Raw genomic sequence first — 26,118 nt, 5'->3', positions numbered from 1 at the left:
CTCCCATTCTGAGGGCTGTCTTTTCGTCTTGTTTCTGGTTTCCTTTGCTGTGCAAAAGCTTTTAAGTTTAATTAGGTCCCATTTATTTATTTTTGTTTTTATTCTCATTACTCTAGGAGGTGGGTCAAAAAATATCTTGCTGTGATTTATGTCAAAGAGTGTTCTTCCTATGTTTTCCTCTAAGAGTTTTATAGTATCTGGGCTCACATTAGGTCTTTAATCTTTGAGTTTATTTTTGTGTATGGTGTTAGGGAGTGTTCTAATTTCATTCTTTTACATATAGCTGTCCAGTTTTCCCAGCACCACTTATTGAAGAGACTGTCTTTTCTCCATTGTATACTCTTGCCTCCTTTGTCATAGACTAACTGACCGTAAGTGTGTGGGTTTATTTCTGAGCTCTCTATTTGGTTCCATTGATCTATGTGTCTGTTTTTGTGCCAGTACCATACTGGTTTGATTACTGTAGCTTTGTAGAATAGTCTGAAGTCAGGGAGCATGATTCCTCCAGCTCTGTTCTTCTTTCTCAAGATTGTTTGGGCTATTAGGGGTCTTTTGTGTTTCCATACAAATTTTAAAATTACTTGTTTTAGTTCTGTGAAAAATGCCATTGGTATTTTGATAAGGGCTGCATTGAATCTGTAGATTGCCTTGGTTAGTATGGTCATTTTAACAATATTGATTCTTCCAATCCAAGAACACAGTGTATCTTTCCATCTGTTTGTGACATCTTTGATTTCTTTCATCAACGTCTTACAGTTTTCAGAGTACAGGTATTTTGCTTCCTTAGGTAGGTTTATTCCTAGCTTTTTATTCTTTTTGATGTAAATGGGATTGTTCCCTTAATTTCTCTTTCTGGTAGTTCATTGTTAGTGTATAAAAATGCAACAGATTACTGTATATTAATTTTGTATCCTGCAACTTTACCGAATTCATTGATGAGCTCTAATAGTTTTTTGGTGGCATCTTTAGGATTTTCTATGTATAGCATCATGTCATGTGCGAACAGTGACAGTTTTACTTCTTCCTTTCCAATCTGGATTCCTTTTATTTCTTTTCTTCTCTGATTGCTGTTGCTAGGACTTCCAAAACGATATTGAATAAAACTAGTGAGAGTGGGCATCCTTGCCTTGTTCCTGTTCTTAAAGAGAATGCATTCGGCTTTTCACCATTGGGTATGATGTTAGCTGTGGGTTTGTCATATATGGCCTTTATTAAGTTGAGGTGGGTTCCCTCTATGCCCACTTTCTGGAGAGTTTTTATCATAAATGGATGTCGAATTTTATCAAAAGCTCTTTCTGCATCTATTGAGATGACTGGATGGCTTTTATTCTTCAATTTGTTAATGTGGTATATCACATTGATTAATTTGTGGATACTGAAAAATCCTTGCATCCCTGGGATAAATCCCGCTTGATCGTGGTGTATGATCCTTTTAATGTATTGTTGGATTTGGTTTGCTAGTATTTTGTTGAGGATTTTTGCATGTATGTTCATCAGTGATATTGGCCTGTAATTTTCTTTTTTTGTGATATCTTTGTCTGGTTTTGGTATCAAGGTGATGCTGGCTTCATAGAATAAGTTCAGAAGTGTTCCTTACTCCGCAATTTTTTGGAGTAGTTTGAGAAGGACAGGTGTTAACTCTTCTCATAGCAGCATTATTTACAATTGCCAATATATGAAAGCAACCTGTGTCCATCAATGGATGATTGGATAAGAAAGATGTGGTATATATATACAAAGGAGTACTGTTCAGCCATAAAAAAGAATGAAATCTTGCCATTTTCAGCAACATGGATGGACTTGGAGGGCATTATGCTAAGTGAAGGAAGTCAGACAGAGAAAGACAAATACTGAATGATATCACTTATATGTGGAATCTAAAAAATACAACAAACTAGTGAATAAAACAAAAAAGAAGCAGACTCACAGATAGAGAGAACAAACTAGTGGTTACCAGTGGCGAGAGGGAAGCAGGGAGGGGCAATATAGGGGTAGGGGAGTAAGGGGCACAAATCATTAGATATAAAATAAGCTACAAGCATATACTGTACAACATGGGGAATATAGCCAATAGTTTATAATAACTATAAATGAAGTATAACCTTTAAAAATTGTGAATCATTATATTGTACGCCTGTAACTTATATAATATTGTACACCAACTGTGATTTAATTATTTTTAAAAAGGTTGATGGGAAATATTACAGTGGAAGAATGTGTTCACTACCTGAACCCACTGATTAATCTCAGCATGGACAAAAGTGAAGCAACCAGAAATAATGTACTGAAGTATGGCGAGGTGGAAAGAAATTGGGCCTGGGATTTGCTTTAAAATATTATACTTCAGCAAAAATAGTGACAATTACAAAAATAACAAAAATGATAAATGAAGAAAGTATGGCAAAATGTTAATGATGGCTGAAAATGTGTGCTGTGGTTTAATACAGCATTATCTCTATTTTGTATATGTTTGAACATTTTACATAATAAAAATGTAAGACATACATATCAGCATTTTTATATGGGAATTAGCTTGCAATAATTTAATTTTGGAGAGCAAATTAAAGACAAATGGAAAATCACTGAAAATAATGGGACTGAGGTTTTCTGCAGGTATCTAATAATTAAAAAGAGATAACAGTTTTGATAATCAAAAGAAAAGGAAAACTTCATTCATTCCTTTACCTCACCACCTTAAATTATTTACTTCCACACTTTTCAGAATTTGTAAGAACCTATATTAACTAGAAACAAATTTCTAGGAAAATGCATTTGTTTTGTGACTGAAAGGTGTCTAAGTTTTCCATGATCATCTATTTTAGCAAATTCAGCACTGCAATGAGGAAATTTTCAAATCTTAATTTATCAAAAAAGATACCTACCTAGCTACTAATGTGTTCCCCCTTTAAAGTATGAAAAACTTCAGAAAGTAAAAATGATATTCTTACCAGGTTTTTATCCCTACAGATCACTTTTCTTCTCTCTTCATAGAAGTTCAACAAAGTGGATAGTTCATTTATGTTGAAAGTATTTCTGGCAGTTGACAATTAGCTTTGTTTACCTTAAAGAGAATATGACCTGTGATTTTCATTTTTAATCAATAAGTGATTTCATCTATTTTTATGTATGGCTAGCATATAGATAATTAGAATAGAGCTCTATAAACCCAATGCATTGGTCAATGATGAAGTAGAGTTCTAGAAAACTTCCATTTTTTGATCCATAATTTCTCCAATTTTTACAAATATTGTAAAAGATATAAAACATTGCCAGTGGAGATTAGTAAACCAATTCCTAGGGCACAGGTTCACTGGAAACAGTTTCTAGATCTTGAGGATAAAAGCACAAAACAATCTAAGGTACTTTTGACAAATTCATCCCTTTCTCTATGAATTAGTGAATATTAATTTAGCACACACTATTTATCAGGCATGAGACAAAACATATGTTAAAAATTGTCCTGGTTTATACATCGCTTACTGTCTAGAAGAGTAGTCAGCAAACTCTTAAAACCAGATAGTAAATATTTTGAGCTTTGGATCATACAGTTTCTGGTGCAACTGTTCAACCCTGCCATTTTGTAGCATGAAACACCTTTAGACAATAAGTAAATAAGTGAGTATGGATGTGCCTCAATAAAATTTTCTTTATAAAAAAAAGGAGGCTGCCTATGGGCATAGATTGCCAAACCATGATCTAGTAGGTAAAAACAAGTAATCAGGCACCTAGGATACACTTTTTATTGGAGAAGGACTTTAGGGGTTCGAGAAGGCTTCCCAGAAGAAGCAATGCTAGAAAATCAATGTTATAAATAAGCCTCCATCACATCCAATTAATCCAAATTAATCCAAGAGATAGAAGACAGGAAATAAGAAATCTACAAACATAAATTAAGGAAATAAAAAGCAGATGTATAGGAGAGAAGATCAACAAATTAAAAGGTTGGGTCTTACAAAAAAACCTTCCTGGTAAGACTGAACGAAAAAAAATAAATAAATAAAGAGGTAAATAACTAATATCAAGAATGAAAAATATGATGAAACTACAAATTGTAATGTCCACTTTTTCTAAACAAAAGGAGTCCATTACCAAACATCTTTTTAAGTCTTCATAAAGTTTCTTACTTTTTAAATCTCCAATTACTTTATGTCAAACATTTCCCTTTTACTTTTAAAAATATTTGACTCCTCAGGATTCTTATTTGTCTTCTTAAAACTCTAACTGGCCATTCACAGAAGCATCAAAAACAATAAAATACTTAAGAATAAATTTAACCAAGGAGGTGAAAGATCTGTACACTGAAAGCTATAAGATTATGATGAAAGAAATTGAAGAAAACACAAATAAATGAAAAGATATCCAATGTTCATGGCTTGGGAGAGTACTGTTAAAATGTCCATACTACCTAAAGCCATCTATAAACGCAATGCAATCTCTCTCACAATTCTGATGGCATTTTTCACAAAATAGAAAAAACAATCCTAAAACCTGTATGAGACCACAAAAGACCCTGAATAAACAAATCAATCCTGAAAAGAAGAACAAAGCTGGAGGTATCACATGTCCTGATTTACAGCTATACTACAAAGCTATAGTAATCAAAACGGTATGGTACTGGCAGAAAAACAGACGAACAGACCTGTGGAACAGAAACAAGAGCCCAGAAATAAACTCTCACATATTTGATTGACTAGTATTTGACAATGGAGCCAAGAATACTCTCTGGGGAAAGAATAATCTCCTCCATAAATGCAACTGGGATAACTGGATAACCACATGCAGAAGAATGAAATTGAACCCCAATCTTACACCACTCAGAAAAATTATCTTAAAATAGATTAAAGACTTAAGCAGAAGACCTAAATCCATAAAACTCCTAGAAGAAAACATCAGGGGAAAGCTCCTTGACATTGGTCTTGGCAATGATTTTTTGGATATGACACCAAAAGCACAAGCAACAAAAACAATAATTAATAAATGAGACTACATCAAACTGAAAAGCTTCTGCACAGCAAAAGAAACAATCAACAAAATGAAAAGGCAACCTATGGAATGGGAGAAAAAATTTGCAAACCATATATCTGATAAAGGATTGATATCCAAAATATATACAGAAGTCATATAACAAAGGAAAAAAAAATCAAACAATCCAATTAAAAAATGGGCAGAGGAACTGAACAGATATTTTTTCAAAGAAGACATACAGATGGCTAACAAGTACATGAAAAGGTGCTCAACATCACGAATCATCAGGGAAGTGCAAATCAAATCCACAGATGGTATCACCTCATACCTGTTAGAATGGCTATCATTAAAAAGACAAAAGATAAGTCCTGGTGAGGATGTGGAGAAAAGGGAACCTTTGTGCACTGTTAGTGGGAATGTAAATTGGTGCAGCCACTATGGAAAATAGTATGGAGCTTCCTTAAAAAATTAAAGCTAGAACTACCATATGATCCAGCAATCCCACTTTTGAGTATATATCCAAAGGAAATGAAATCACAATCTCTAAGAGATATCTACAGCCCCATGTTCATTGCAGCATGATTTAGAATAACCAAGACAGGGAAACAACCTAAGTGTCCACGGACAGATGAATGGATAAAGAAGATATGGTGTACACACACACACACACACACACACACACACACACACACACACACACTGGAATATTATTCAGCCATGAGAAACAAGGAAATCCTGCCATTTGCAACAATATGGACGGACCGTGAGGACATTATGCTAAGTGAAATAAATCAAACAGAGAAAGACAAATACAGTGGGTTATCACTTATATATGGAATCTAAAAAAGCTAAACTCATAGAAACAGAGTAGATTGGTAGTGTCCAGAGTTGCGGGGGTGGGGGAAATGGAGAAATGTTGGTCAAAGGGTACAGACTTCCAGTTATAAGATGAATAAGTTCTGCAGATCTAATGTACAGCATGGTGATTATATTGTAGTTAACAATACTGTACTACATAGTTGAAAGTGGCTAGGAGAGTAGATCTTAAGTGGTCTCACCACAGTAAAAAATGGTAACTATATGAGGTGATGGAGGTATTAGCTAAAGCTATGGTGGTAATCATTTTGTAATGTATAAGCGTTTTATAATACATAAGTGTATCAAATCAACACATTGTACACCTTAAACTTACACAATGTTCTATATCAGTTATATCTCAATAAAGATGGGAAGAAATACACTACTTTAGAAATATCAGTGCATTATTACTTCTGAAAAGCACTAACTTTTTTAAAAATAAATTTATTTATTTATTTATTTATTTTGGGCTGTGTTGGGTCTTCATTGCTGCGCACGGGCTTTTCTCTAGTTGCAGCGAGCAGGGGCTACTCTTCATTGCGGTGCACGGGCTTCTCATTGAGGTGGCTTCTCTTGTTGCGGAGCACAAGCTCTAGGCACACAGGCTTCAGTAGCTGTGGCACGCGGGCTCAGTAGTTGTGGCTCGCGGGCTCTAGAGCGCAGGCTCAGTAGTTGTGGCGCACGGGCTTAGTTGCTCCGTGGCATGTGGGATCTTCCCGGATCAGGGATCAAACCCGTGTCCTCTGCATTGGCAGGTGGATTCTAAACCACTGCGCCACCAGGGAAGTCCCAGCACTAACTTTTGTACATAATATTTTCTCCTATTGAGATTGATATTTTGTGGTGAAATTTGCTTTGATTGCCAATTGAGCAATTTATATTTATAAAAGCATCTTACTGTAGCTAATTATTTTTCAACTGAACAATATCAATTTAATTATTTTATTTAAAATGCTCTGGCTCCTCCCGATCCTCCAATAATCATTAGGTTTATTAGTAGCTTTACGTTACTTCTGGGTTATGTTTTATTATGAAAATGCTGAATCATTCTCCCATCTGAGTATCTGTGCCTCTAATATATTATAGATAATAGGTAACATATTCCACCAGCGTTTATCCAGTTAGCAAAACAAGCAAAATCCTGAATTATTAAGGGCTAAGTAAAATATTTTCATTCTTGATGTGGAAAATAAAACAAAACAAGCCTCCAAATGACTAAGAACTAAGAGATCTTGATTTAGTAAAATGGTATATACATTCCTTTAAATGAACCCTTACCTTATACACTTCTTTCGTCACTTCTAGAAGAGCTTTAACATTGTGGTGACTGAATGGTTTCAGTCCAACAAAACAGTTGAGGGACGACGGCAGTTTTAAGCATCTGGACCAGTGTGTTGAGAGAGGATTCTTGCAAAGGTGCCCAACACTGCCCTGAGGGGTGTAAAATCAGCCATGATAAACATGCACCCCCCCAAAAACTCCCTCAGCTTCTAAGTTCTTTAACGTAAGAAGTAGATCGTATTTCCCATTTCTGATGGCATGACCCATAAAATATCTTTTCGAAGGATAACATCCTGGACAGCATTTATTACGCACAGACCTGGAAAAAAAATTTTTTTCCCTGATAAAGTATCTTTGGAATTAAAAGCTCAAAGTCAGGTTTCTGAAAAAATTTGTTGACAGTTCCTAGTTATGCTTGATTACTTGATTGACTTCATGATTTTCAAACTGAAACTTCCATAGGGTATCTATAAAGTCTGAAAACATACATAGGTGAATAAACAAATACAAATGCACACACATACACACACGACATATAATGTCATCAAGGACATTTTTAATCTGTAAAAAATAAAATAATATTATCTATGTTTTCAGACTTTATGAACACCTTGTATAGATGGATATATTCTTAAATTAGCTCAGTAACAATATTTTAATATCACTGAGGTTACAAACTGAATTTTTGTACCTTTCAAAGACAATTCTCAAAAACAAACATATCAAGTGTTAAAATATATTTTCAAACTAATGTAACTAAAATAGTATGACCCAGATGCATGAAAGGCAGATTAATTTAGCAGAGACTTCACAAATGGACCCAAATACACATGAGACTTCAGTATATGATGAAGGTGGCATTGCATATTAGTGGGGAATGAAACAGATCATTTAATAAATGTGTGACAACTGGAAATTGATCCAGAAAAAAAATGAAGTTTAATCAAGATAAACTCCATATAGTTCAAAGATTTAAACATAAAAATGAAACAATGTGGGGGAGGGATAAGTTGGGAGATTGGGATTGACATATACACACTACTATATATAAATTAGATAAATAATAAGAACCTGCTGTATAGCACAGGGAACTGTACTCAGTACTCTGAATGACCTGTATTGGAAAAGAATCTTAAAAAGAGTGGATATATGTATATATATAACTGATTCACTTTGCTGTACAGCAGAAACTAACACAACATTATAAATCAGTTATAATCCTATAAAAATCAACTTAAAAAATGAAACAATAAAAATTCTAATAGGAGCACGGGAAATCTTTAAACTTCATCATGAGGTAAACTTTTTGAGGTATGACCCAAATTTAGAAACCATAAAAGAAAATGTTAATATAGTAGGCTGCATAAAAATGTTTAAAAATAATTATGCATGGCAAAAATACCACAAAGAAAAAAAATTTTGGTAACCTAAAGAAAAAAATTGCAACTTATACTGTGGATAAAGAATTGTCGTATATGTATAGCTGATTCACTGTGCTGTACAGCAGAAACTAACACAACATTGTAAAGCAACTATACTCCAATAAAAATTAATTTAAAAAAATAAAATAAATAAGTGATATGGGAAGATGCTGCAAAAAAAAAAAAAGAATTGTCTTAGTAGTTTAAAAGCTTCTAAATAAAAAAGAAAGATACTAACAACAAATGGAAAAATAGGTAAGGGGGAGAACTGATAGCTTCTAGAATATGATGTACAAATGGAACTGAATATAGCAAAACCAGCACAACTTCATTCATAATGAGAAAATTCAAATTCAAATTAAGAGATTCTTGGGGACTTCCCTGGTGGCTCAGTGGTTAAGAATCCACCTGCCAATGCAGGGGACACAGGTTTTATCCCTGGTCCGGGAAGATCCCATATGCTGCAGAGCAACTAAGCCCATGAGCCACAACTACTGAGCCTGCGTGCCACAGCTACTGAAGCCCACGCGCCTAGGGCCCATGCTCCACAACAAGAGAAGCCACTGCAATGAGAAGCCCGCACACCGCAACAAAGAGTAGCCCCTGCTCGCCGCAACTAGAGAAAGCCCGCGGGCAGCAACAAAGACCCAATGCAGCAAAAGAAAATAAATTTAAAAAAAAAAAAGAGAGAGATTCTTGGGAATTCCCTGGCTGTCCAGTGGTTAGGACTCCACGCTTCCACTGCAGGGGGCCCAGGTTTGCTCCCTGGTCAGAGAACTAAGATCCCACAAGCAGTGCAGCCTACCCCCCCAAAAAAAAGAAAAAAAAAGAGAGATTCTTCTTTTCAGAATGGTATAGACCAAAGTTTGGTTCACACTGTGGCGAAGTGTGTGGGCTGATGCGCTCATATTTATTGATTAAGTGTAAACTGGTACATCTTCTGTCAGAGCTATGTTGCCCAATTCCAAGGGTGACAATGTGAATGGTAACCACTTAAAGTTGGACAACATGGTGGCCCTGACTTCTGTGGAGGGTCATTTGGCAAAATCTCTCAAGATTTAAAACGCACATACAATTTGACCCAGTGATTTTGCTTTCTGGACATTTCCCTGCCCGTGTGAATTTATGTATGTACAAAGAAATGCATGTTACAACTGTTATAATAGCAAAAATTTATGTATATCCTCCCAATAGAATACTACGCAGCCATTAAATGGAATGAGGCAGTCGTATAGGTGCTGTAACATAATGATCTCCAAGATATACTGTTTAGCGGAAAAAAGCAAGTTGCCAAAGAATGTATGCTACCATTTTTAAAAAGATTTAGTATTTCTATATGTTTTTATATAGAGAGAATATCTTTCAAAGGTTACACAAGAAACTCTACTCTGTAACTGCTTTCTGGGAGGGGAACTAGGTAGCTTATAATTTACTGTACATTTCACCTTCATACCTTTTACGCTTTGGACCTTGAACATTAGCGCAAAGTTGTAAAAGGATATCCCATGGCATTGAATAAAATATAAAACAAGAACACAAAGTTAAACATTTTTTTCCTCACCTCTGGTCAAAATGTCTAAAGTTTTAAAACAACATAAAGTTTCAAAGTATGGATTCATCTTGACTGGATACTCTATGGTTATTAAATTCTGATGTCAAGGCCATGACCAAGTCTAAGAACTACACATGCTTTGTGATGACAAAGTAATGATTATAATAGCTTCGAAACCGTGCGGGACCCTGTGGGACGCTCCCAGGTACAAAAGGCTTTCCGTGCCTCCTGCTTCTTGATTGCAGGAAAAAAGGCTTCAACCTCCGAGACCTTCCCTGAGTTCCAAAGGGCAGGTTCAAACTGTTACTAACTAGGAAGTGAGGGAATGCAGAAAGGAAGGAAAGCCAGTCAGGAAACAACAGTGCAGAGATGGGGCAGGGTGCTGGTTCCTCCCCAAGGGATATACAAGACAGTCTGACACATATCTCTGAGTGCTTCTACAGGAACTAAGACCCCAACCCAGGTGGAAGATGGTAACTTCAGGCTGACCATAAGCACTTGAACCCCAGACTGGTTACAACCAGAAAGCTGATGACTGAGGTTCCTAGAGCACCACCCTGTTACCTCACCACCAACCAGTCAGAAGAAAGTCACACACTCTGCAGCCCTCCCTGAAAATTTGCCTTTAAAAACTCTTCCCTGAGACCCATCAGGGAGTTTAGGTCTTTTGAGCATAAACTGCCCGTTCTCCTTGCTTGGCACTTGAAATAAACCTTTCTCTGCTCCAAACTCCAATGCTTCGGTTTGTCTGGCCTCACTGTGCATCAGGCACACGAACTTGGATTTGACAGTAGCTTTAGGTTACTGTTTTCAGTAATGCACATACCACATATTCAAACATTTGTGTAGTATTTTGCAATCTATCTAAAGTTTGCTACAACTTCTACTTCAGACAGTGACTCTCTACTGAGAATACAGATAAAGTGACATAAAGGTAATCACACTTACTCAGGACTCGTGAAGACTGGCCAGTCATGTGATGAACGGCCTCTGCAGACGGAACCACCAGAGTCATCCAGTTCTTAGGCTCGTGCATGACGGGACGCTCTGGGGGCAGAAGCAAGCCTGATAAAGCTTCTTGGCGTGGAGAACGATACGGAAGAGCTCTGAGCGGAGGATCCCTGAGACGTGTTGTCATCTGTGGTCGAAACGGCATCAGGGAGAGGCCCAGGATATATTAGACACAGAGTATTATAAGAAAGAAGCTATGGGACCAGAGGTTTCATGGCCACTATGTTCCAAATGGAATAATCATTTAGTTTTCCCCGAAACCTACTATTCAAACTCCATCACTCCTGGTATCCCACATGCCCCTGAAGTAGTATGTGAGAACCATCCACCCTATTTTATACCGGGGTGAATGAAAGAAAGAAAGTGAAATCACACGCCTGGACATACTGAATGAATCACAACGAACGGTTGCTCAATTAGAAGGGATCCATGTCCAGATCTATCTGACCTAACATTCTACCGCGGCAGAGAAAACGCCGTATGTTCACCTCGCCAGTCCTACGTCATCTTCCTCCGGGGCTCGCAGGCAGATGGCATTGCCCAGCCTCCCCTGCAGTTAGGTGGGCCCATGTGACCGGGTTCTAGCTAACAGAACGTGAGGGAAGGCGACGTGTGACACTTCCAGGCTTGGCCCCTAAAGCCTCCCATGTGACCTTTCATACCCTCTTTTCCCCATCTGCCAACAACACAAAAGACCTACTGGAGAATTTCGTGGCCCTGAGGCCTGGAATGACAGAAAGGAGCCTGAGTCACCCCTGAATGAACCTGGGCAGAGGCGGGGGAAGGGTAGTAGAATTTGCCACCCCCAAATATGCTACTCCAACATGAGGGTTATTTTAAGCTGAAGGCAAGTGAAAAAAAGCAGACGTAGAATGAGCTCACTGGCCTCTCCCATCTACCTGAAAACAGAACATAAATTCCCCTTGTGAAGGTGCCCTCCTGTGCCCAGCTTCCCGTACCAGGAAGGGGATAACAACCTGACTAGCAGAGATAGCCGGCGCTGAGGGAGACTCTACACCACACACCTTACTCACTAGCCCTTACCCACCATTGCTTGCTTCGTGTATTTTCCTTCCCACCATTTGCCAACCCAGAAGCTCCAAGTCCATATCTTTTGTCTTCTCGCTTCTCTACAAAATTACTGTTCTTCGCTAAGATGCTTTAGAAGCCCAAATTCTAACCACTCCTTAAAGTTACTCATCGCTGAGTATTTCCATGTGTAAGTGGGATGCACGTGTGAATAAACCTGTTTTTCTCTTGTTCCTCTGTCTTTTCTCAGTGTGATCTGTGAGGCCCCAGCCAATGAAACTAAGATAAGGAGAGGAAAAGTAATTTTCTTCCTTCCCTACAGGTGGCTCCTATCTCAACCCGCTTTGGACTTTGGTGTGAGAAAAAAAAAAAAAAATCTTCACTGTGTGAATAGGCCGTTGAGATCTGGAAGTTGTCTGGAGGAGCTTATGTCTGGAGGCGGTGATCAAGAGGACGCTGACCCTCAAGCTGGACCTGGGCAGTCACATGCTCCTCACCCACTCCCGTGTGTTTGGAGTGCATGCCCCGCCCCCTGTGCCCATAGTGGGAGCTGTCCCAAGGATGCAGCCTCGAGAGGGTAAGGTGCTGCTGAGACCATCTGGACAGTCTATGTGACCGAACCCAGCAGTTAATGCCTCTATGTGAACTTCAGGATTCTGGCGGGCAGGTGCAGATCTGCTCATCTTGCGGCCACCCAAGACAAGCCTTGCAAGTTCCCTTGCTTATTAAACCTGCTACCTTCCAATCTGGAGGGGCTGCCTCTTTCTTCAGTCTCTCCTTGTTCTCTGAGCACAGGGGCCGGTTTCTGAACCAACAGCTTGTGTATTCTCTCTGACAGATCTTATATACTCTTAACTGTGAGTATCCGCCTCTACATGTCCTAAGGGTTAAGTAAGGTGATTCATGCAACAATAAACTGTGAAGTACTGTATAACATTATTACACTGATGTTCTTACAATTTGTTTTTTCATATATCCAGAAGAACATGACTTCTGTGGAATGCTAGTAGGTGTACATGGGAAAATAGTGTCACAAAGTCAAATAACTTTGAGAAAAATAGGGTCAAAGAAGCTAGATTTCTTTCAGTATATGACATCATCTTTGCTTTACTTATGTGCATCACGACTCCATAACAGTATGCAGTGTTCCTAAAGCTGCTTCACTAAGAACCCCTCTTCATAGAGCATTCTGTGAAACTAATGTTTCTTAGAACTCACACTGGAAATAGCACCCCAAGTGATCTCCCACATAACCTAAATATTTATTTTAAAAATATACCTGATCACATTTACTATTCTTACTTTTTCATCTTGAAAATAAAAATTGGTCCCGTGGGTAAGACTAAGCGCTCCCAATGCAGGGGGCCCAGGTTTGATCCCTGTTCAGGGAACTGGATCCCACATTCATGCCGCAACTAAGACCCGACGCAGCCAAATAAAATATAAATAAATAAATAAATATTTTAAAAAGTAAATAAATAAAAATAGTTTCTACTGCATATTAAGGAACACTCTCTCCCTTTCCCTTCCAAATGTAGGGACCCAAAACGGTGTAAAGATGATTTTCAACTGAAGACGTCAGAGATAGAGCTGTTATGGAAAGAAGCCTTCAGAGCTTTCCTCATCTCACTAAAGGCAGAGGCTTCAAAGAGTGAAGCAGCTATAAATCCTCTCCTGGGTGGGCAGGCAAGCGAGCTTCACTGCCAGGAAAAAGACCCCGCACTTGCACTTGGATGAGAAATTGCAGAAACAAACATTATCACAAGCTATCCTATCTTCCATGTGTCCCCCTAAAAGCCCATCTGTCTCCCAATGGAAATTGTTTCATTTATTTCTCCCCCTTCCCTAACCTTGGTATATAAACCCTCATCCCTAGCTGCTCTTCACGAGTAGAACTTTTCTGTTAATCTGTCTATTCTTAATCGGTGGGTCCCAAAACATATGAATCCCAAACTAGTACTCTTTTCATAAGTTATACCTCTCAAGCATTGTTTTTCTCATACTGAAAATAAAAGTACTGTATCTACTGTACATTTAAGCATGCAGTAAGAAAATAAATGCCAGCGCCTAATACAGCGTCTGGCATATAGTAACCTCATAATAAACACTAGCCCCTCCCCTATCACACTTCCATCTCACTCAACTCCTAACAAAAGTAAACTGTAATCATATTGGTTCCTGTAAAGAAATTCTATTGATCTCTTTCTCAAGTGAATATTGGTTATTACCATAGAAGAAATCCATTCTTTTTTTGTTAACTGCTCGCCATTTCTAAGTCCACATCAATGGAAATAGTTTCTCCAGATTCTCTTTGGATGCGAGACATGCGAAAAAACCACATAAACAGATGTAAAGGAATATTTCTAACTTCATATATCATTATGTATAATTTTATTTTACTACATATCATATATTATCTTTTTTCTTAAAGCTTGCATTCTTTCAAAATAATCGATTTACTTGGCACACAAAAAAATGATAAAATCTATGTCCTCCTAAAAGAGAATAGGTAACAATTTATTATCTCAAGTTTGGGCTGCAATAATAGCAAAAGTTTACACGCTGCATCTGAGAGCTGAAGCCATTTACCCTCACACTCAGCCTGCGCACTGAGAACTGAAACTCCCTAACCCCACCTATCTTACCATCTATATTTACATTACTTTGGGATTCCACTGTTTCATTAGCATGACTTTACTATTCCAAGACACCCTTGCCCAAGCAAATGGCTTGATTGTTCATTTTAGGAACTTCCTGAAAAAACCCATTAACTCTACCACGGGAAGCCATCAACAGTTTACGCCCTAAAATTCTTCGCATCTCTTGTCTCAAAATCCTTGCCTTGCTGTTTCCAACCGTTCCCGGATTGTAGTATCTTTCCTCAATCCTGATGACGTCCCCAATCCTCCCCTCCCACACTGAGAGACCTGCCTTAATCCAAACTGCTGATTTAAAAAAATTCAGACCTGGCCATTTCCCTCAGAAATACTGCCAAGGCTCTGTCTAGGTGTGGCATCTCCCTGGGCTGTGTTGGTAATATTTCAGGAACCTGCGCTCTGAAGGACGGTTTGTCTTTATAATGTACTATTAAATATTTCATGCTCGCTAGATTAACCAATCAACTGTAATACTAGGCCTAAAACATTTATGCAAGTACCAAAACAGAGTACTGTAAATTGCCCTGTAAACTAAATTCTCCTTTGCAGCCTTTGGCGTCTTCAGATCAAACCTTGAGGTTTATCACCCCTGGGAAGGGGACGTGGATACACTGACACTTTAGAAAGGTAGTATTCTTAGTGTAGAAAAGATCCTCCTCTAGGTAATGAGAATTAGCTCGAGGCTGCAGTGGGGGAGAAACAGGACACATTGCGTGGTAGAGCCCCTCCTTCCTAGGCTAGAAGGATGGCAAGAGGAGGAAGGCAAATGGGAGAGGAAGCCGGCAGAGGGAAGCCGTGTCTTGACTTCTCACCTCCTGCCTTTGGCCGGGATACGCAGGGATGAACAGGGGTGCCTTTGGGGACCCTAGAAGGATAACTGCCTCGTGAGCTGCGGGCGGCAGTCATGACACTCATCTTCCCCGGGCTTCTCTGGTTCCCAGGTGAAGCTGCTGGACCCAAGAGTTCCTCCAGTGTCCCTGAGGAGTGGCTGGGAACGCAGCTGGGTTAAGAACCAAAGGGACAATGGGGGGGGGGCGGGGAGGGGAGGGCAGGTTACTTAGAGGCAAGAAGTACCTGCAACAGGGGTTAAGCGAATAGTGAGTACCGCCTAGTGGCGGATGTGTACAGCTATCTTCCGAACCAGTGAGCCAACCTGAGGCCAAGTCAACAAGGGAGGGACAGGGCCTGACCTAGCGAAGGAGGACCGGGATGAGTGACACCAGCTGCGGACAGACCTGCAGGGCACCGGCCTCCAGAGAAGACAGAGGGCAGCCTAAGGGCCCCTTTATGCTGCTATTCCCCTCCCCTCCCTTGTTACTGCCAAAGTAATTAAACAAGGAGGCCATTACACTGCAGTGGCTCTAGTGCCATGGTGGCCTGTAAAAGCAAACCAAAATCTAAGCCTGTAGATGCCTCAAAGTTACGAATCAAAAGCTAAGGGCAACCAGTCACAAAAAGCCCACTAGGCTTTAAGTTATAGCCAATCAAATAATTTCCTTTCTTTGTTTCTATACCTTCTCTATATGTCTCTCCCTGAGCTCCTCTCGCTGGAGCACTTAGGCAATTCTGAATTGGTGCTGTGTGATTCAAATTGATGTTCGCTCAAATAAACTTACAATTTTTAATATGCCTCACTTTATCTTTCAGTAGTTCCCAGGTACAGTATTGGAGCGCATAGAGGGAGGGGAAGAAACAGAAGACCAAACACTGAGCAATTTAAGAGAGGAACTGTTTAAACTACTGAATCAGACCAAGTGTCAAACCGAGTAGGAGAGAAGTTAGATTCTCCTCTGTGGTAGTAAGACTAAAGATAAAATAAATAGAATCTGTTTTCCTTACTGATCTCAAAATAAGAGCTTCAGAGCACAGCCCTGGCCTCTAAGTACAAAAGCAATGTGAGAATGAACTGATCGCTCCTAGATACAAAGATTCTGAAAAAAACACCATTCCTGCCAATCAGACACCAGAGGAGGGCAGGGCAGAGGAAGTGAACAATGTAAATTAGAAATTACAACTTGCAGTGGTCCAATAGGAAATTACTTTACAAAAATGGGAGAATTCTGTAACAACCTATGGAGTTTTCAACGTTGGATTTTTTTTGTTCATAGATAACAAAATTCACATATTAAAATGACTGAGTCGAAACATTTCATTTTAAATATCCCCCAGTGTTTTAAGTAAAGGTAAGTCTCATGTAAATGTTACCTTTTCTTTAAAAACTTGCAGTCAGACAAGCAGGAGGTGAAAATATCACTCCAATTTCCCTGCAAACATAATAAGACAAGGTTAAGTCACAACATACTATAAGCATGTCCCTTTTATCTTACCGAATACTGTATGTAACTGATGATGTGGAATCATCATTAACGAAAATAACTGCTCTCTTAAGAGTCTTCCAAATTCTGGGTATACTTTGTGCATGTGACTGCTAATCTCACCAAAACCCTTCATAGTTGATTTGATCAAGTCATCTAGATTTAAGTAAAATTCATCCTTCTGAAAACAGAAGCTTCTGGAGCTCCAGAGAATAAACTATGAAGCTATAAAAACAGTCTGCCCTGGGGAAAGCTTTGTGGGACAGAAAGCATTTTTGATTCACTCCTGCATCTTCCTCACCTATCAAAGTGCCTGGCACATTGTACATCCTCAATATACCTCTGTTAAAGAAATGATAAATGAATGAATACATCAATGACTTCTTCAAACTAAGAGATGGTAGAAGAGAATCATGGTTAAAATGCAAATGCCTTCATGACAAAGCCAAATCCTCTCTCTTATGTCTAGGATAAAATGACCAAGGCTTCAGAACCAAATAAAAGTGGTTTCTCCTTTTTTTCTTGGCCGTGCCACGTGGCTTGCAGGGTCTTAGTTCCCCAAACAGGGATCGAACCTGGGCCTCCAGCAGTGAAAGCGCAGAGGCCTAACCACTGGACCACCAGGAGATTCCCAGTTTCTACTTTGTCGGACAGAGCCACCTCTCAGCCACTTCATGCTCTGCACTTCCTCTTGCCACTGCCATCCATTTTTCTGTCAGCGACTGGTTAATTCGGCTTATTTCTGGCAGGGTTTTCCTGGAAACACTGGTGGAACTAGGATCCTTCTAGGAAGAAAGAAAAGAATGATCAGGAAAATACACACACACACACACACACACACGAAGTAGTGAGTAAAACACAGGTGGGAGATAGGCCCCCATCCTCTCAGACAGACAGTGGGGTTTGGTGGGAGAAGCCACGGCATCAGACTGGCCTGGCTCTTCCATTCCCTAGCCTTGGCCACTTTGCTTGGTCCAAGCCTTAGTTTTGTTATTTAAAAAATGAGAGAACACAAAAGAATTGAAAACAGGGACTCAAACAGATACGGTATGCCAATATTCATTGCAGCATCATTCACAATAGCCAAAAAGATGGGAACAACCCACGTCCAGCAACAGCACCGACAGATGAATATGGTACATCCATACAATGGAATATTACTCAGCCATGAAAAGGAAGGACGTTCTGACACACGCTGCAACATGGATGAACTGTGAAAACACTATGCTGAGTGAAATAAGCTGGATACAAAAGGACAAATATTGTACGATTCCACTAATATGAAACAAGCTAATTCATAGACAGAAAGGGTATTAGAGGATACCTGGGGTTACGGGTAGTGGGGAAGGGGGAATTATTATTTAATGGTTAAAAGTTTCTGCTTGGGGAGAAAAAGAGTTTCTGCTGGGGGTAATGAAAAACGTTTTAGAGGTAGATAGCGGTGATGGTTGCACAACACTGTGAATGCAAGTAATGTCACTGAATTGTACCTTTTAAAATGGTTGAAATAGCAAATTTTATGTTATATATGTTTTACCACAATTAAAAAATGAGATAACAATACCTACGTCTCTGGGCTCCTGTTAAGATTAAAAGATATTAGGTATACAAAGCCTCTGGATTATAGTAAGTACTCAGTAAATACTAGTTTCTTTCTGCCCTTTAATCATCCACAGGTTTTTGCTTTTATATCAGTGGTTTTCAAACTGATAACAGAATCACCTAGTGATCTTGTTAAAGCGTAGGCTGCTGGGTCCATCTCCACAGTTTCCGATTCAACAGGTCAGGAGTGGAGCTCAAGAATCTGCGTCTACCACATTCCCAGGTGAGGCTGAGGCTGCCGATTGGGGACCACATTTCTGAGAACCATGGTTCTATATCATATTTGAAACCAAATGGCTCAACCAGAGGTGTCAGAAATCACCGTCTGGAGAGAAACACCTGTCTTTTAATACGTTCTTCCGAGGACGTTAGTGCTCTGCTCCGTAAGATACCTCTGCTTCCACTGACTTATAGTAAGTCAGGGAATTCTGCCTCACTTTTGTTTAATGCTTAGCTAAAGACCTTCTGAAAAAGATGTATTACCGTGACTCCCAAAGCTCCCTTCACCGTCTTGATCTGAGTCCTGGATGTTCCCTGGAGTTCAACCATGGGGAAGCTTTTTTCCCTCCACCATCCCAGGGACCTTAGGACAATGAGGCGCTCGCTCTTGGCATTTACAGACCACTGCTTCTACTTTCTTCTTCAAGATCCCGGCTCCTCTGACGCACGTAACATCCGACTGTATCCCTGCCGACGTCCTGGTCACGAGCCTTCAATCACTGAAAACTTCAGCACGCTGCTGACTGTCTTCCAAGCACGTCCGCGCCTGGCATCACTCTCCTGTCCTTCTCGGCAGCTTCACACTTAATGGAGCCGGTTTATTTCCCCACGTGACCTCTCAGTTCTTTATCTTGTCTCCACTCTCCCTCTGCTCCCCTGCAGCCGCCCAGGCCCCGGGTCGGGGCTTCTACACCGACCCGACTGGCATTTTGCGTCAGATAATTCTCTGTCGTGAGCGGCTGCCCTGTGCGTTGCAGGATGTTCAGCAGCGGCCCCGGCCTCTACCCACGAGATGCCGGCAGCAGCCGCCCCGACATGCACGCCCCGCCCTCGGGACAACCTCAGCTGAGCACAGACGCTGCCAGATGTTTCCAGGGGCGCAAAACCGCTCCTAGTTGAGAACTATTGCCCTAGATAAAGGTGATGTTCTGTACTTTATAATCACCAGTAATTGTTCCAGGGACTTCCCTGGTGGCACAGTGGTTGAGAATCTGCCTGCCAATGCAGGGGACACCGGTTCAAGCCGTGGTCCGGGAAGATCCCACATGCCGCGGAGCAACTAAGCCCGTGCGCCACAACTACTGAGCCTGCACTCTAGAGCCCGCGAGCCACAACTACTGAGCCCGTGAGCCACAACTACTGAGCCCGTGCACCACAACTACTGAGCTGGTGCATCTAGAGCTCGTGCTCCGCAGCAAGAGAAGCCACCGCAGTGAGAACCCCGTAGAGAAAGTCCACACGCAGCAACAAAGACCCAACGCAGCCAAACAAACAAACAAAAATTGTTCCACCTTCTAAATTTCCATCAGAAACATTCTCCCGTCTGATCATCATACACCATCCTTCTAATTCACTGACTTCAGAGTGGAACTCCCAGGCTAACATTCTTTGATGCTGGAATGAGTTAAGACTTGGGGGCTGTTGGGATGAAATGAATGTATTCTGCATGCAAGAAGGACATGAATTTGAGGGGGGCAGTGGCAGAACGTTATGGACTGACTGTTCTCCCCCCAGATTCATATACTGGAATCCTAACCCCCACTGTGATGGTATTAGGAGGTAGGGCCTTTGGAAAGTGATTGGGTCATGAGGGTGGAGCCCTCAGGAATGGGACTAGTGCCCTTTATAACAGACCCCAGAGAGCTCTTTCACCCCTGCTCCTTCTGCCACATGAGGATACAGTGAGAAGACAGCCACCTGTAAACCAGGAAGCAGGCCCTCACCAGACATCAAATATGCCATCATCTTTTTTTTTTTTTTTTTTTTTTAGCCGCACTGTGCAGCTTGGGGGATCTTAGTTCCCGGGCCACAGCAGTGAAAGTGTTGAGTCCTAAACACTGGACCGCCAGGGAATTCCCAAATGTGCTGTCATCTTAATCCCAGACTTCCCAGCCTCCAAAACTGTAAGAAACAAATTTCTGTTTATAAACCACTCGATCTATGGTATTTTGTTATAGCAGCCCGAACAGACGAAGACACTTTAGAGTGGAATCCACTCCAACATTCTTTGAGGCCACTGGGCTCTCCAACCCATCAACCCTATTGTTTGTTCATTATCCATCCTCCTCTTCATGTCTTTCTTACCCAGCTTAGATTCTATGGTCAGCAGTGTAATCAGTCCTTTGCAAATACCTCCAAGTCTTCTGTCCCTTTCCTATTGTACTTACCTAGCAAAAGTCCACCTGTAGTTAACCTTCAATCTGAATTACTCCAAAGGAATCCAAGCAGCTTAACATCAATGGAGAAAAACAAACAACTGTGCCGACTGATTTCACCTTATGCCCTACAACCACAGATTTCAAATGGTTACTCTATACTGTCTAGTAATCTCCCGCGATGTTCACTGTCTCACTCTGAGTCACTACTGCACACTTTCCTTTTATTCCTAAACCTGTAGCGATCCTCCTCTGCTTCATTAAGTTTCAAATAAGGACCGTGCCTTGTGCATCACTGAGAAAACTGAAACAATCAGGGAAGAACTAATCACCTTCCCACAAGCAACCTACCCTCACCTCCACTGTTCCTCATGAGAACGGAATAAAAATTTCTGCCCAAAGCCCTACTTGCCACACTGGACCCTTGACCCTGCTTCCTTGCTCCTATTCTGGGACATTACCTCTACAATTATTCCCTCTTTCTCATGCACCATCACTTTCTCCTCCTGAACTGGATCATTCTCACTGGCATACCTTAATATCATACAAACATACCTTAATATCGTACAAACATACCATAATATCACCCCTCCAAACAGCAACAAAACCCTCTCACGGTGGTCTACTCCCTTTCACGACAAAACTTCTCAGAACTGTCACAGTCATTGTTCCCCACTTATTCCCCTTTATTCTCTGCCCATCCCGCTCAGTTAGGTTTCATCCTCTTTCCCCTGAGGTGACTCAAGTCTTGACAAACCAAAACAAACTCTGTGCTTGTCTTACTGGATCAGTATGTGTCAGGTTTGGTCACTTCCTCAGAGAAAAAAATGATTTTTAAAAGAAACAGAAAGTGTAATAGATACCTGGTAAGTTGTCACAAAGTTGGCATATGTTCCAGCAAAAATGTGGTTGATTTGAACATCCGCAAGGTCTATAAGAAAGTCATAAATCCATGAGTATTGTTTTTAGAAGTAAAAAATAAATCTTTTGTTGTAAACCTAAAACTGCTCTAAAAAATAGTCTTTAAAAAAAATCTAATGTATTACCAAGCTAAATTTACTTATTTATTGGCTTCTAAATGGATTTTGACTACAAACAGTATAAAACAATCATTTTGATCAGATTACATGTTGTATATTCACTTAGCTTAAAATTTAATTTTTCATGTACTTGCATAATGAAACCAGGCTGATGTGCTTTAGTAGAGGTTTGATTAAATATATAAAAGTGGGGCTTCCCTGGTGGCGCAGTGGTTGAGAATCTGCCTGCCAATGCAGGGGACACGGGTTCGAGCCCTGGTCTGGGAAGATCCCACATGCCGCAGAGCAACTAAGCCCGTGCGCCACAACTACTGAAGCCTGCGTGTCTAGAGCCCGTGCTCCGCAACAAGAGAAGCGACCACAATGAGAAGCCCGCGCACCGCGATGAAGAGTAGCCCCCGCTCTCTGCAACTAGAGAAAGCCCGCGTGCGCCCAGCAATGAAGACCCAATGCAGCCAAAAGTAAATGAATAAATTAATTAATTAATAAAAATTTTTAAAAAAGTGAATTGGGCTTTTGAATTATTGGGCTTTTAACACATTGTATAATGTACTAACTTTTATGCTATACTTATCAGCCTAAAAGAAAAATAAATTTCTTCACACACATATAGTCCAGGGCTTTAGAATTTATAGAGTACTGTCACCTACAACACCTATCTCACCCTGTGAGATAAAGATACCACTAGGTTGATTCCTATTAAATTGCCATTTTTCTGGATCAAAAACATAACTATCAGCAATTTCATACGGTTCAACTTAGGAAAACTCAGAGAGGTGAACTGCTATCAGTTGTAGAACAGACTCAAACCTCGGGCTTTTCATTCCAAGTTCGGTGCTCATTCCTCCAAGCCACAGCAATCTCTTCTACAATTTAATGAGCAGAGAAAGTAACAAAAGGTAACCTCCTAGCATTAAAAAACATGCTTTTGAAAATTTCCAATGCACGTAATTCATGAACACACAGTTCAGACTGCTTGTCATATCCTTTGGCCTAGGAAGCTGTGTGTGAGGATGTGATTTTTTTCCCCCGATTTTACTAAGTAAAATATTAGGATCCACTGGCTTATGACAAGCCAAAAGATTATGTTGGGAGGAAAACCTTTCCTCTTCCAACTTGTGTCCCATGACTGGGGACCTGCAAATTAACTGAGTATATACAGATTAACAGGAAAAAAGGCAAAGTTTATCTACATGTACAGACAGGAGCTCCCAGTAATGGAAAATTTGTACAATAGCCTGAGTAGAGGTGTACATATGTTAACTTAGCAAAACGGTTTTTTTAGGGCTTCAGTGGGAGAGGATGGAAGGTTCAATTGGGTTTTTTGATGCTGATTGGGCAGTTTGTGTTTACAACAGCTGAATTCATAGGAAACTCCCTCAAAGGAGGGTTAATGGCAGCTGTATTTTCAGGAGACCCTGTTTTAGTCAGGTAAGATGTCTCTGTGAATTTTCTGTAGCTCAAATATTTTCTCTTTAAAATAATCTTTACACCAACTCTGGAGGTCCAAGTGGGTCCCACAGTTATTTCCAGTACCTAAGATTAAGATCACAGGGTCACAGGTTCTCACTTCATGCTGCCCTGCTCTTTCACAGACTCTAATTAAATAATAACTGGTGTTATACCTTGTTTTCCCGCCTCCTTCCCTCACTACACTGTAACCCGTGAGGTTAGGGACCGTGTTTGTTACAGTCATCTTTGGACCCTGGCATCTTGCATGGTGCCTGGCACATGAAACTCAAAACTACTGAATGAATAAATGAATGAATTAAAATACGTACTTAGGCGCAAAATTTATTTCCTTAAATTCTCCAGTTCCCAGCTGTCCTTCAGAACCAGATCCCCACGTGAAGACCCTTCCTTTGTGACAGCCGGCCAGGGAGTGCTGCTTTCCACAGCTCACCGGACCAACATGTAGAGTTTCCAATGCCGGAATTCGTTCTTTAGGAACAAAAACAAAACCATACCTCCCACAAGATTGTTAATTTAATACCAAGTTTAAGAAAGGACTTTTCTTCAAAAGGAAGGGTCTCTGGGATTTCCCATCTCTTCCAATGACTTTTAAATCAAGGCCTACAGAACACCTTAAAGGTGTGAAGGAAATAGGCTCAATGTGTGGCACTGTCCTTATGGGAATATGGCTGCTATTTAAAAGGGTGGGCATGTGGAGGAGGGGAACCTGTAAGGACTTGTTGCTTGCCCTAACATTGCTCTATGACGGTGGAGTCAAAACCCAGCCAGATAAAGGAGAGAAGATGGGATCAGCCCTCCTCCATTCCTCTGACTTTCCAGCCCTGAAGAGGGAGAATAGTGAATCCTTTGCTAAGGGCAGGGAGCCTGCCTGAGTGTGAGAGGCAGTTGCCAGAGGCACTCACAGTGAAGAGTGCAGTAACATGCCTCCCAATGGGCCAGATGTGCCCACAAATGAAAACCTGAGCACATTTCCCTACGAGACAATCTAAACTGTTCTCCCAAAGCGTTTGTCTCTGAATTATTAGAGGTTTGAAGTTAAGCACATCATTACCGGTAAAGTTTTTGTTAACACTTAAGTTTTCTTTTTCTTTTTTAATCTTGTGATCTTATCCTTTTCAATGATTTACTTTGCAAACTATGCAACAATAAAAAAATTCCCAAAGATTCATACACTCATGGAGGTGGAAACTGGTACCTTCTTCCTGGAGAAGAATTTGGCTTTAAGTATCACGCTGTCCCTAATTTCCACCTGAAGGGGGTCAGAATATGCCACCCCAAAATATGCCACTTTGGCATAAGGATGACTTTGAGCTGAAGGCAATTGAGAATCAACAGATGCAGGAAGAGTTCTCTGCCTTCCCCTTATCAACTTAAAAGCATAAATTTGTGAAGTTGGCATGAATTTCTCCTGTGAAGGTGCACCTCCCTTCCATACCAGGAAGAAAAGAATGACTCATCACCAGAGCTGGCACTGAGATGAGTCTGCATAAACAGCCCTTAGTAAAGTAACCCTTATCTTCCATTAGTTTCCCTCATATAGTTCTTTTTTTTTTTTAAGATGTTCATTATTTTTATCTTTTTTTTTTAAATTTATTTTTGGCTGCGTTGGGTCTTCATTGCTGCACACGGGCTTTCTCTAGTTGCGGTGCGCGGGCTTCTCGTTGCAGTGGCTTCTCTTGCTGCAGAGCACAGGCTCTAGGTGCACAGGCTCAGTAGTTGTGGCTCGCGGGCTCTAGACAACAGGCTCAGTAGTTGTGGCTCACGGGCTCAGCTGCTCCGCGGCATGTGGGATCTTCCTGGACCAGGGCTCGAACCCGCGTCCCCTGCACTGGCAGGCGGATTCTCAACCACTGCGCCACCAGGGAAGCCCTCCCTAATATATTTCAAAGACACTTCCCCACAACTGATCATCCCTCAAAACCCAAACCCCCTGCTCTTTGTTAAATGGCATATAAGCTCCTAAGTCTAACCACTTCTTGAGTTTCACTTCTCTGTGAACTCCTGTGCACATAAAATATTCATAAAGTTGTAAGGTTTTTTTCTCGTTAATCTGTCTTTGTTAGTTTAGTTCACAGGACCTCAGTATAAGAACTAAGAGGGTAGAGGAAAAGTTTTTCCTCCAGACACATCTTTTGGAATTTAAGTAAGTAATCAGAAATTTGGTCAAATATTTACTTACAATAATGTCAATCATACTATTATTTATAAAAGGCCCTGATGAGAAAAAAACAGACTTCCACAAGAGGAGAATAACTGAATTGTACTGTCAGAACCTGGAACGTTATGCAACAATTTAAAATTTATTTTAAAAAATACATAATAAAAGGGCAATATGTTCATGATATTATGTTTGACGAAAACGCAACTTACAGAGTTAAATTCTGCGTACATAAAACTGTACAATGACATGATTTTATAAAGATTAAATATATAATAGGAAAAAAAGGCCCCCCAAAATGCATCAAAATATTAGGAGTTGTCTTTGGGTGTTAGAATAATAAGCGATTTCTTTCCCTGTGTCTCTATTGATACAATAATA

At 40.3% G+C, this 26,118-nt stretch overlaps 1 protein-coding gene across 1 annotated transcript in view; it reads right to left on the bottom strand.

The window, feature by feature from the left end:
* LOC309661484 (putative E3 ubiquitin-protein ligase HERC6) overlaps positions 1-24,081 on the bottom strand; it is a gene marked incomplete at its 5' end in the record, with an annotated part of 43,975 nt that extends 19,894 nt beyond the window's left edge. The window contains 13 exon segments of the mRNA XM_082463174.1: positions 2,483-2,617; positions 2,949-3,034; positions 3,037-3,061; positions 7,102-7,144; positions 7,146-7,254; positions 11,026-11,215; positions 12,856-13,043; positions 14,377-14,426; positions 16,980-16,995; positions 16,998-17,038; positions 17,732-17,871; positions 21,930-22,026; positions 23,888-24,081. Of these exon segments, the coding sequence (XP_082319300.1) occupies positions 2,483-2,617; positions 2,949-3,034; positions 3,037-3,061; positions 7,102-7,144; positions 7,146-7,254; positions 11,026-11,215; positions 12,856-13,043; positions 14,377-14,426; positions 16,980-16,995; positions 16,998-17,038; positions 17,732-17,871; positions 21,930-22,026; positions 23,888-24,081 (1,314 nt within the window).
* Positions 24,082-26,118: the final 2,037 nt, after the last annotated feature.

Source organism: Balaenoptera physalus (assembly GCF_965194825.1).
Source record: "Balaenoptera physalus genome assembly, chromosome: 5".
Lineage (NCBI taxonomy): Eukaryota > Metazoa > Chordata > Mammalia > Artiodactyla > Balaenopteridae > Balaenoptera > Balaenoptera physalus.
Note: the sequence above shows the minus strand (reverse complement) of the source record. Positions and strands in the feature narration are given on the sequence as shown.